General features: G+C 37.0%; 1 protein-coding gene across 1 annotated transcript; it reads left to right on the forward strand.

The window, feature by feature from the left end:
• Positions 1-1,207: 1,207 nt before the first annotated feature.
• On the forward strand, positions 1,208-10,583 carry LOC147496534 (Protein kinase superfamily protein). The gene is made up of 7 exons (XM_086559530.1): positions 1,208-1,668; positions 1,739-2,023; positions 3,684-4,001; positions 4,665-4,892; positions 8,743-8,843; positions 8,937-9,060; positions 9,950-10,583. The coding sequence occupies exons 1-7, from the start codon at positions 1,369-1,371 to the stop codon at positions 10,313-10,315; spliced, it is 1,722 nt and encodes a 573-aa protein (XP_086415656.1). The 5' UTR covers positions 1,208-1,368; the 3' UTR covers positions 10,316-10,583.
• The last annotated feature ends 1,608 nt before the right edge of the window (positions 10,584-12,191 follow it).

Here is a 12,191-nt window from a genome sequence, read left to right on the forward strand (position 1 = left end):
AGTAAAGGGCATCTAATAATCTACTATTAAGCTAGTTTGTTTGGTAAGGTTGGCCTGTTGAAGAGTCTTTTTTTTTAAGGTAATTCCTGTTGAAGAGTCTTCAGCTCATTAAATAGGCTAAAGAAAAAGTTGGGCAGAAGAGAAGGGTAGGAGGCTTCCCTCAGGACATTAAAGGAGTGCATTCAAAGCTATATTAACCACAAAATCAAACAAAGGAGACATGCGTGTGGACTCAACACGTCGTACAACGAACTTAAAGTTAGATTCTCTCGCACAACAAAGTTAATTAACGAACTGTTACTACATATGTTAACACCACAGTTCTACAGTTTTACCTGCAACAATAATTCTCATTGTCTTACTCATAGTTGGGAAATTCGGAATTATCGGAATTCCGATAAATTCAAAAACCAAAATTCATAATATTTCGACCCAGGTTATATTTGGAATTTCAATTAATTTTGGAATTATTAATATTTCAATTCTATACTGTTTTTTCCTGTGTTTTTTGAAAAACCAAAATAATGGACAGAATTTCAATATTCCGTTTGGAATAATGAACACTGGTCTTACTACATATATTCATAATTTGTGATTTCGACAGAATTTTCAAAATTCCAGAAAATATATCGGTTTTTGAGAAATTTGAAATTTCAATTTAATAGTAAAAAATTTCCGAATACACTCCGAATATAGTGGAATAATTGTTGAATTCCCATTTTTGTACACTTCTACATTATATTTTTAATTTCTCTATTTAAAGATTTTAGAACCACCTCTCTTAATTATTTTAATCAGTTCTTTTATTTTTCAATAATTTATAAAAAAACTCTCTCACTTTACTGAATTATTCATATTAGCCGAGAGATTTTAGAGCGATCAGATTTAAAAACTTGAAAAAATATCACTGCGTAGTGCACATACTTGCCTTGGGGGCTATACTGTCTTCATTGTTGAACGAATCATACCTGAATAGCACAATCATTCATGCTGTAATGCTGTATGATATTGTTGTGCTTCTTGTTAAATACTAGAGCAGATTAACAACCGATAAATTGGGAAGATATTTACCAAAATTTGAAAAATCCAAAATCCCATGTTTTTTGATATAGACGTATGTGATTTTGCAACTTCTCTGCAATGGCAGTTTGGTAATTGAGGCAAAATAGTTGGTTGAATTTAATATCGAAAGGAGCAGACAGAAAATGATTGATCAAGAAAGACTACTGAAACGGCAAACTACCTTCTCTCACTTCTCACTACTCAGAGACACTCACTCAAAACTCAACTCAATGCTAGCCACTCTCCTTCTTCCAACATGGTGGCAACCGGATAACCACTTAAACACTTTCTAAAAAAACAAAAAGAATGGGTTGCATTCTAGGCAAGAGAGCAGCTGGTGATGGCCCAAAGAAACAAGAACCGGTTACAAACCTTGAAAACATCAAAGAAGAAGAAGAAGAAGAACCAGGCCCAGTAGTAGAGAAACAAAGAGAGAAAAAAAAGACACTTACTCAAAAACCAAAAGTAAACTTATTAAGCAGTAGTCATCACTCTTTTATTAAAACTCAACAACAAGGTTGGCCACCTTGGTTATCTGCTGTGGCAGGTGAAGCTATACAAGGTTGGATACCTCGACGTGCTGACACGTTTGAGAAACTATCCAAGGTATGTGATAATAATGCTTAAACAGTTAAACTCCCTAGTGTTAAAGATCTAATATTTTGTTTTTATATAGATTGGGCAAGGGACATATAGCAATGTGTATAAAGCAAGAGATCTAATAAGTGGAAAGATTGTGGCTTTGAAGAAAGTGAGGTTTGATAATTTAGAACCAGAGAGTGTTAAGTTTATGGCTAGAGAGATACTTGTGTTGAGAAGACTTGATCATCCGAATGTTGTTAAATTGGAAGGTCTTGTTACTTCTAGAATGTCGTCTAGTCTTTACTTGGTTTTTGAATATATGGAACATGATCTTGCTGGACTTGTTGCTTCTTCTGGGATCAAATTTACTGAGGCGCAGGTATTTTCTTGCTCCATTGAGTGTTAACATTTTGTTTTCGTTTTCGGACTACTTGATTTACTTTTTTGATTTGACTTCTGTAGTATATTAAAATGCAAAGGCTATTTACCAGTTCTCAGTGGTGAGGCAATTATTTATCAGTAGAAAGGCAAACACACTTTATTTCGAATTTGGAATATGTTATCCATAAATTTCATAAGTATATGATGATACGAATACTCATTTACACATATTTTTAATTCATTTCGTACACTCACCTACCACACTGAGTCTAGTTCGACATAGATGTTTTTACCTCTGGGATGTAACAATTATCTGAAACTAGATGGACAACAAAAAAGAGTGGGGAGCAAGACAAGTGACCTGGTGGTTGGATTTCTGTTGGGTGGAGGGGATCTCTATTTAGTGGGGGTGCAATATCCATTTGCGGATACTTAGATTTTTGGCAAGAAATGACTTCCTTCAGTCGAACGAAAAAGGTGATCACCAATGTGGGAATTTCAAGCAGGTCACCCAGAGGTAGTTGGTCCATTTCCAAGCCTTCTGAAGTGAAGATTCCAAGCCTTATAACGGTTTTTGCAGTGGTTATTGTGACTCCAAAACTAGATTTCTGCACCACCATTTTCGTGCTAAGAACAGTATTATGGGGAGTTTATGTCTTCCATGAATTGCTGATAATGTTCTTTGTTAGCTGATTTGGGACATTTACGACTTTAATAGGTTCCATGATTTGGATTGTGCCATTGTCTGGTCTTTTAGAAGAAGGTGTTGATATTTTTCATATTCTTGGTTTGCTTAATTAGTTTGACTTTCTTGGTGATGGTGTGACTTCTTTATGCCTGGTTAGAGTTGTTTGGGGTTCTCACAAGTAGCCCTCTAGGTCTTTGTTCCTATGTTGGTTTCAACGAGAAAAAGGGTACTTCTCTAGGTGAGAACGATTCTACCTTCAAATGGATTGGTGACAACTCCCTACAGACTTCTTGGTGTAATTGTCTATGGTCTCCACGACAATTAGATGTGTGGCAGAGACCAAAAGTTTTATATGTCTAATCCATTTGATGCTAATAAGAATCCAAATAGGATCAATAATCAAATCTTTCTTCACATGACCTTATCAACTCCCTAAATGGTAAAGGTAGAGTGGGTTAACCCTAAATGTTTCAACACAAATGTCTTGTTGAAATTTCACTTTTTCACAAAGTAGGTAACACCCTCCCTTTCATAAAATTTTAGCTGTATAAATCGCAGCAAAACGAAACCATATGGGGCTGAATAAAACTTTGTTGAGTGGTAAAGGTAGAGAGGGTTTAATTGAAAACATATTATTATAAAACTTTGTTTTGGGGGGTTCAATCTCTCATTCAATGCAATAACGTTCAAACGTAAGTACGCTTAAAGAAAAGCAAAAGGGTTGCCAAAATTATTATAGGAAAGGGAACTAAAAAGTGACTCACATGCCTGTGGAGTAGAGAGATGATCTACATGTGGTGGAGAGTGAAACTGTTGTACTGTCCTTATCTCAGGATGCCATAGCTTTTAATTTGCAAGTTGCCTTGGTATCTTCTAAAAGTCTATATATGACACCTTTCATATAAATTTCAAGACATCATCCTTTTTCTTGAAATGGGAATGAATGTTGGTCTTCCTTTCTCTGTTTCAGGTCAAGTGTTATATGAAGCAGTTACTTTCAGGGCTTGAGCATTGTCACAGCCGAGGTGTTCTGCATCGTGACATCAAGGGTTCAAATCTTCTTATTGACAATGAAGGAGTACTTAAAATAGCTGACTTTGGATTGGCTTCCTTTTATGATCCTGACCAGAGGCATCCCATGACTAGTAGAGTTGTCACCCTATGGTACCGCCCCCCTGAGCTCCTATTGGGCGCCACTTTTTATGATGTTGGCGTTGACCTCTGGAGTGCTGGATGCATTTTGGGTGAGTTGCTTGCTGGGAAGCCCTTAATGCCAGGACGGACGGAGGTACTGCAAATCTACAACCTTTTAGTTTTCCAATTCCTACTTGTTGAGGTACTCTTAAGCGTCCATGAAGTCAATTGCTTCAGATCCGACACTATGAATCACTTTGTTTGTATACTGTAGCCCTTTCTTAAATACAAGCAAATTTGTGGAGATACAAAAATATTAAAAACGCACTTGTCCGGTTGAAGGATTGACTACCTGTTTAATTGGTATTAAAGGAAGTGACCTTACTTGTGGTGCCTTGGTCACTACTTACATTTTCTGTCTAAGACAAAGAAATGGATTACTCTGATACCATTCTATTTCATTAGGCTTTGGACCCCAGTCCATATTTGTTGGTTAGGCAGTCATGATTTGTTGAGCTACCATTCTGCAGTTGCAGCTGGAGATGCATATACCATTGTTGGCTGGATGATTTCAAAATACTAATTTATACATTTCAAAATTATAGGATCTGTGAGACACTTAACTTAGTCATGCTAATTGTGTGTTTTAATAGTGTGTCTGTGCACAAATCTCAACTCTGACTATATTCGAGACCTCAGTCTTTGAATTTGTATTTCTAGCTATATAATAACATATGAAAGTGACTTTTTTCATTTCAGTTTCATCTTCATATCATTGGTATTTGCTTTACTGATTATTTAATCAATTTTCTGTTAGGTGGAACAGCTGCACAAGATATTCAAGTTATGTGGATCACCATCTGAGATATATTGGAAAAAGTCAAAGTTGCCGCATGCTACTATTTTTAAGCCACAGCAGCCGTACAAGCGCTGCATTAAAGAAACGTTTAAAGATTTCCCCTCATCTTCGCTTTTCCTGATTGAAACTCTTCTAGCAATTGACCCCGATGAAAGAGGCACTGCCACTTCTGCTCTCAAAAGTGAAGTGAGTTCTCGTGTACCCCTTTACAAGACGAGTTAAAAGTTAATATTTTGTGGATATGATCTACTAACTATGGATAGCTGCTCCACCAAAATTTGGCTTATTTGGAAACCTCCAACCAAGTTAAAAAATGTTGCTGACTTTGAATTTTTTTTAACTGTCCAGATTTTTCGATTTTGCAATCATCTTTTGACATTGTTAAACACTATAAAATAAGATGAAATTTTGTGGAGGTGATCTTCATGGTTTGTTGGACATATCCATAAAAAATTAGGTTCTAGTTTGTCTTGTGGGTGAACTTGTGGGGCATGGTTTATTATATTGATCCCTCCCCTACATATATATCAGCAAGCGAGGTTATTATAGAGGTCCTCTATCCCTTTTCATTAATAATAAGAGTGATTACATTCTGACATAGACTTTTCCTATTGCATCCTCAAATACAATTTTCTTAATGCCCTCTGCAAAGGAACTAGGGATGATCTTTACTAAACAAACATTTGGTACATTAGAAGCTAGAGCATCTGCTAGTCTATTATTTTCCCTATAAACATGTTACATGTGTAATAGAGAACTGCTGCAATTCAGTAATCATCTTCCTGATCTCCTCCATCATCTTATTACCCTGCCACGGATGCTGCCCCACATTTCTAATGATGGAAACAACATTGCTAGAATCTGTTTGCACATGTAGTCTTCTCACTCGATGTCTCAAAGATAGCTTCATCCCTTGATGCACTACTTGTAACTCAATCAAGACAATTGAGTTATATGTTGATTTTGCTTTAGCTGCGACTATGACCTGACCCTCATGATCTCTAATTGCTGCTGCCCATTCCTTTGAGTCACCATTAAGTGTCCCATCTGTATTCAAAACATGCCAATCTTGTTCTGGTTTCTGCCATACACAGTCTTATTTCAGTAGCCCTTGCTTGTACTTGAACATTCCAAACATGCATGAATTGTTCTCTATCTGGTCCTTCATAAGAATATTACTTATTTTATTATGCATTTTTTCCGCCTTTGGTGTTCCCTGTTTTTATTGCCTTGATAGTTTGACGTGATTTGCTTCACAGCTTGTTTCTTGCCTACAGTTTTTAAGGGCTTTTTACTTTTTAGACATGCCCCTCTCAACTATGGTGAAATTAGGGATGCCCCCTCAAAACCATCAGAATTAGACGTGTACCCCCCAAATCCAATATCCAATGGTGAAGTACTTCAAGTGAAAGAAAAAATTCATGTCGTAGCCGTTGGATATAGGATTTGGGCGGGCATCTCTAGTTCTAATAGTTTCGAGGGGGCATCCCTAATTTGACCATAGCTGTGTGTGGTATGTCTAGCCCTATTTTTAAATGTATAAGTGCGGTGTTTTGGAATATGCAATTATGTTCAACCTGATCTTCATCCCCTATTTTTGGCCTTACTGGCCTTAATGGGCAGATGGTTCTAAATTATGGGGAGAAGCGTGATAAGGTGATAGGTTAATGGAGGCTAGTGGGCAAACCTAAAATTAGTAGGTGTCTGTCGCCGCGTCCGCATCCGACGCGTGTCCAACACTAACAATGTAATTTTAGCCGTGTCCATGCTTTAGAGAGTAGGACTAACCTTGGTTCATGGTCATAGTTCGGGTACTTATGGGTGGGGTACTGTGGTGTGTGGAGGGGTATCCAGAGATGTCTCAAGGAGTTTGAGAGAGAGATCAGATTTGATCTAGAGATGTTTATATTTTGGAATGTTAAATTGGTGAGTGACTGTTATTTTTAGATTTTTCAGAGACTGCCAATTTTCAAATATCGCTTTATTTGCGAATTTATACGCCTAAATAATGGTAATCTTGGTTGGGACTTGGGCATTTGTGGCCCCATGACAGATTAGTACATTGCGATTTTGCTGCCCTCTTGTTGAGATTGGAGATGATTTTTGCTGTGAGACCAAAAAGAAATCTTCGGCTCTGTGATGTAGGGATGAATGAGAGATTTCAGCCAAATCATTTTATTTCTCCATGGTTTCTCATCTTCCTATTAACCGTTGAGTTAGCACTGTTCCTATTTTTCCTAGGAATTATATCTGGTCAGCAAAAATAATTTGTCATGTCTCCTTCATGTGGTGTGCATCTCATAACAAGATCGTTACTGTTGATAACCTAAATAGGAGAAACAAAATAATTGTTAATTACTTCCCTTGGTGTATGGCTGATGGAGACTGGAGTGTTAATGAGTCACACTCGCATCTATCATCCTTTCCCATGGGAGATTAGGAGTCACTTTATTAGTCAATCTGGGTTGTATTGGGTTGTTCCTTGGCTAGTGTAAAATTTGTTGGTCGATGTGGAGCATTCTACCTTTTGTTATCATGTTGGGGTGGAGAGAAATAGGAGACTTAGATTTGCAGCGCCCATGGTAGACATTTGGTAGAAGTTTTGGGAGTTGACAGATACCTTTGGAGGATTTAATATTTAGATGGAATTCCTTGCTCGACCAAGCATGATTGAAGTTCCTAATTTATTGATTCTCTTTCCAGTGGCTGCTTTCTCCTTGTATTTCTCTTGTTTCAATTCTTTCCTTGTAGTGGGATACTACCTCATTTATGTGAGAATTTGATTAGGAGCATACAATATAGAATGCTTGAATTAGCTTCGCTGTAATAGCTGTAGGATCTTGATATAAAAACAATAACAATTTGCCACTAATACCCTACTCTCCAAAGGTAATTAGAGTCCCTTTAAAGGAATTGAAGCGACTAAGGAGGATATATCTTTATTAAATCTCTTTTATTTTGGTGGTTTAAGGTTGATAAGGAGTTTAATGCTTATCTGTTTGAGCTTTTTGTTGTTAGATGCAATCTTTTGTTCTTGGACATGTGGTGTTTATTTATTTTTTCTTCTTTTTTTCTTTTCTAGTTTGTTGGTGTTGAGAGATGTTTAGTTTGGGATATGTTAAGCCTTGCATTGAAATATATAAGTTCTTGGGCCTTTCCACTTGTCACCAATTGGTTTTAAGTTGATGTCCATTTTTTTTTTTTTTTTGCTAACTAAGTGTTCAGGCCAGCTTATGCGAACCTCGACTAATCCCGGGGCTCTGGTTGGAAATTCGATTGGGTATTGGCCTTAAGGGGAATCGAACTAGTGACCAATAGGGAGCAAACCCAAGGCCGGACCAGTTGTGCTACCCCCCAAGGTTAATGTCTGTCTTCGTCATGGTATCAGAGCGGGTTATTGTTGTTGGCCCAAATGGCCTGTTTCCTCCCCATGCTACCTAATGTGTAGGTCCATGTGTTAGGCTCAAGTAACGCCCACATGTGAGGGGGTGTGTTGAGAGATGTTTAGTCCCACATGGGATTTGCTAAGCCTTGCATTGAAATATATAAGTTCTTGGGCCTCTCTACTTGTCACCAATTGATTTTAAATTGGATGTCCATCTTCTTCAGTTGTCTTAATAATGACGTTTCTTTTTACTATTCTATTAAATAGAGAGATTTATGATGTTCTATTACAAATTGGAATCACTTATATTCCATGAAGGATCTATCAAGATACCTGCCAATTCGAAAAATAAGTGTTGAACAAAACGATATTTTAAGCTATTCGGTCATTAGTAGCCTTCTATTTTATGTATATTGTTACTTTTTCCTTTCAGTCGATCTGTAGTAGTAGCCCGTTTTGGTTGTTTAGAATTTGGAGTTTGATTGGACCTTTTTGTTGGTTTTGATCCTTTAAACTGCCACAATCTTACATAGCTGCATTTGGAATGACGCATTTATATGGAATTTAAGAAATAATCTAGCTCTTGAACAATATGAATTTTGTGAATAGAAAATTAAACATTACAATTTGAATGTGGCTTTCTGGGTGCAGTTCTTCACCACGAAACCTTACGCTTGTGAACCTTCAAACTTACCCAGATATCCTCCAAGCAAAGAGATGGATGTGAAATTGAGGGATGAAGAGGCTAAAAGGTGGGTATTGTAGTATGCGTTCAACTGGCCTGTCTTTACCTGTTCTCAAATGCCTATGACACTTAGTTACAGATTTGCTTTTTTACTCCACAGACAAAGAGGTTTGGGTGGGAAAGTTAATGTTGGAGATGGTGCAAAGAGAGTCCGACCTCGTGATCGTACTGATCATGCTGTTCCAGCTCCAGAAGCAAATGCTGAACTCCAAGTAAACTTAGATGTATGTGAGATGAGCCCTGCATATGTATTGGTTTTAGTTTGCGTAGAAATATTTGCTTTTCAAATCCCATCTTGGTTGCTCTAATCAATCTTTCTCACAAGTGATTCTTCTCTCATACTTTCATATTTGTCAAGGTCATGAAAAGAAGAAAATTGAAAAAAGAAAATGAAAAAGAGATAACGAAGGTTGAACCTCCAATGAATGCAATTGGTGATGTATATAAGTATATGTTATTTTGTCATCCTTTCCAGGACTATCATATCTCTTATCTTCAAAGCTTGTCTCTTAATGGATTAGTTTTACGAAATAGACTTTTGGTCAATGCATCAACTTTTGGGCTAGAGAACATTTTGTGCAAGAGATTACTAAGATTCTGCGCTGGTCTGTCAAGAGTTGCATATATAGCTTCTAAGTAACACATACACTTCATATTCTTAAAAAAATCTGTTTTGGACACATAGACACGCAGACACTCATGTCTAACACATGGACATGTTGCACATATGATGTTAAACTACGGTTTCTTATATACCCGATTCTATATCCGAATGGACTAAGAAAATAATCTATTAGCATAGTTACAACTCCATGATACACTTTCATAGTTTTTTATTTGCGAGGCGCTTTGCAAGGTCTTGAGCCTAAGAATTAGTTGTGTAACTGAAGAGAAGTAAACGTTTTCTTTTTAATTGGCTGTGACCCTATGTCCTACTTTGCATTGGTCGCCGTGTCAAACACTCTGTATCCGTGTCAATGTGAATTACTAAAACATAATTACCTACTCCACTTGAATAGACTCGTAACATCTTCATTGTTGTGTTTCCTATTTTTGACCCGAATTTATAACCTGGACATTGTTTTCATTTCTTCCTTTTTGGTTGATTACCAGCGTTGGAGATTACTCACTCAAGGAAATGCAAAGAGCAAGAGCGAGAAGTTCCCGCCTCCCCATCAGGATGGAGCAGTTGCATTTCCATTAGATACATCACAAAATGGCCCCGCTTCATTTGCTGCACCGGACATATCTTTTACCTCGTCGATTTTTGAACCAAAATCATCGAATGTATCACATTCAAGTTCCTTGAGAAATCCCAAAGCAGTTGAAGGAGCTGCTAGGAGAAAAACTAACAAAGCAGAGTCACGCATGACCTCATCACAGACATTTATCCGTGCGTTCAAACCATCGTCATTTGGACGTTCAATGGACCGGAGGATCAGAGGTAAGCAATCGGTTTCTGAGATTTTCGGCGGCTAAGTGTTTGTGGCTTAGATGTTCATTTTGACTATAGTTATTGAACCTTGCATCTCTTTCTTTTTGACCAATTCTATTGGTCCATTTGTATAATATCATCCTTATAATTGTTCAGTGTATTTATTATACACACAATGCCAACCTAACTTGGTTCATGAAGTGTACAGGTTTATTACGGCCTAGAGCAATGTAGGATTATATGGTGTCTCCCTATGTAAAACTTTGTTCATATTGCTTGTTTCTGTTTAGGAATCTTATTTTTTGCTGATTATATTGTCTGAAACGTCTTTTTTGCAATCTTTTAGCTGATTACATTTTAGGTACATTTGTTTCCGTTTTTTATTTACAAATTAGTTACTGCCTCAGCTGCCCTGATACTTACTGTTCCAAAAATTGATCGATTTGTAACCAACAACTATTCTGCATTGCCAATACCTTGCAATATTTAACGTTCTGTGCCTGATACTAATAGCTAATGGAAGGCCATGCTCAGAATGATGTTAGAAGAAGATCTCTTTCATGAAAAAGGATGGAGAGTTGTCAAAAATTGATGTTGACACCTCAAATAGTCAAATAGAAATTGATATTTGGGAGATGAGTTAAATTTAGTACGATGAATGTGCTAATATGAGTAGTTTAAGAAAGCTATTAATGTGCTCAGAGATGTAGCGTATACTTCCGGGGATTAGTCTAGGAAAGCTCATAATGCACTTGGCTATTAACGCACCTAACAATTAAGAGCTGGATCACTAATTCTGGTGAGCTTTGAACTGAGAAGAACCCTTTCTTCTGTTATTGTTTGTTTAGCTTGAGTACAGTGCTTGGTGACTCTGAATACAACAGTGGAGACACAACGGTACCCCACAATGCTTCAAGCGATATGATAGGGGTGATCTTTTGCATTTCAAACTTTTGTTTAAAGGTTTATAAACTTTTGGAGTTTAATGTTGTTAAGATAGAGCTGCCAGAAAGAATCTACATGTGGTAGCAGACTAGCAGGTGTCAGTGTGTCACTGTAAGCACAGGCTGGAGGATGGACTGTAGGGGAGGATATATACTGACAGAAAAAGAAAAGGGTGAAAACGTGGGTGTATGGGTCATCTTATAAGAAACAATAAAACTGAAGTATATTTAGCTTTGGTCCCTCTGACAATAGGGTAATCGGGCTTTGATCAAGAGTTCATAATTTATCAGTTGTTTTTTTATTTATTTTTTTATTTTTTTTAAGTGGAAATTTTATTAATACTCTGATAACGAATTTTATAAATAATTAGGACAAGCGTGCAACAAGCTACACCACAAGTCCTTTCTGAATAGCAAATCTTAACATTCTAAAAACAAATTCGTTAGAACCAGTTGTCGTAATGTTATTATCCATAACTTTCTGAAGTCTCTTGAGGAATTCAACAGATTGTTGTTCTAAGAGACCAAAAGTGTCGAAACTAAATGGAATGAAACAATATCGGTTAGCCATGCAAGTTTTCTCATATTTCTCCATCTTTTATGTCGCTGCTCTCTTAGCTACTTCTCTCATTTCAAAGTCACCATTCTCCAACCCTACCGACAGAGAGACTCTAGTTATAACAACACATGTATGTTTTTCTTCAAACCAACTGTAAATCAAGACATCCGCAGGCCAAAGTGTCGATCTGCCTTCATTCGGATCAGTGAGAAAGTTCTTTCTTTACTTGTATTCCAACCCTCTAAAATGCATCACACAAAATGTCTCTAATTTGATCATGTCAGTATTTAAAACCCGAAAAATGTCTATAATATGTTGCATGGTCCCCATAAGCATCTAATCTACTTATTTTGCATACAGGGCAAAGACCACCATCAGGGTACAGAGGAATCATAAGACTGTACCAGAGAATGGCAC

Source organism: Coptis chinensis, chromosome 5 (genome assembly GCF_015680905.1).
Source record: "Coptis chinensis isolate HL-2020 chromosome 5, ASM1568090v1, whole genome shotgun sequence".
In the NCBI taxonomy this organism is placed as follows: Eukaryota; Viridiplantae; Streptophyta; class Magnoliopsida; order Ranunculales; family Ranunculaceae; genus Coptis; species Coptis chinensis.

Coding starts and splice junctions, on each gene's coding strand:
- LOC147496534 (XM_086559530.1), top strand. CDS start 1,369: ATGGGTTGCATTCTAGGCAAGAGAGCAGCTGGTGATGGCCCAAAGAAA. Junction 1,669..1,738: donor CGTTTGAGAAACTATCCAAG/GTATGTGATAAT, acceptor GTTTTTATATAG/ATTGGGCAAGGGACATATAG. Junction 4,002..4,664: donor TAATGCCAGGACGGACGGAG/GTACTGCAAATC, acceptor ATTTTCTGTTAG/GTGGAACAGCTGCACAAGAT.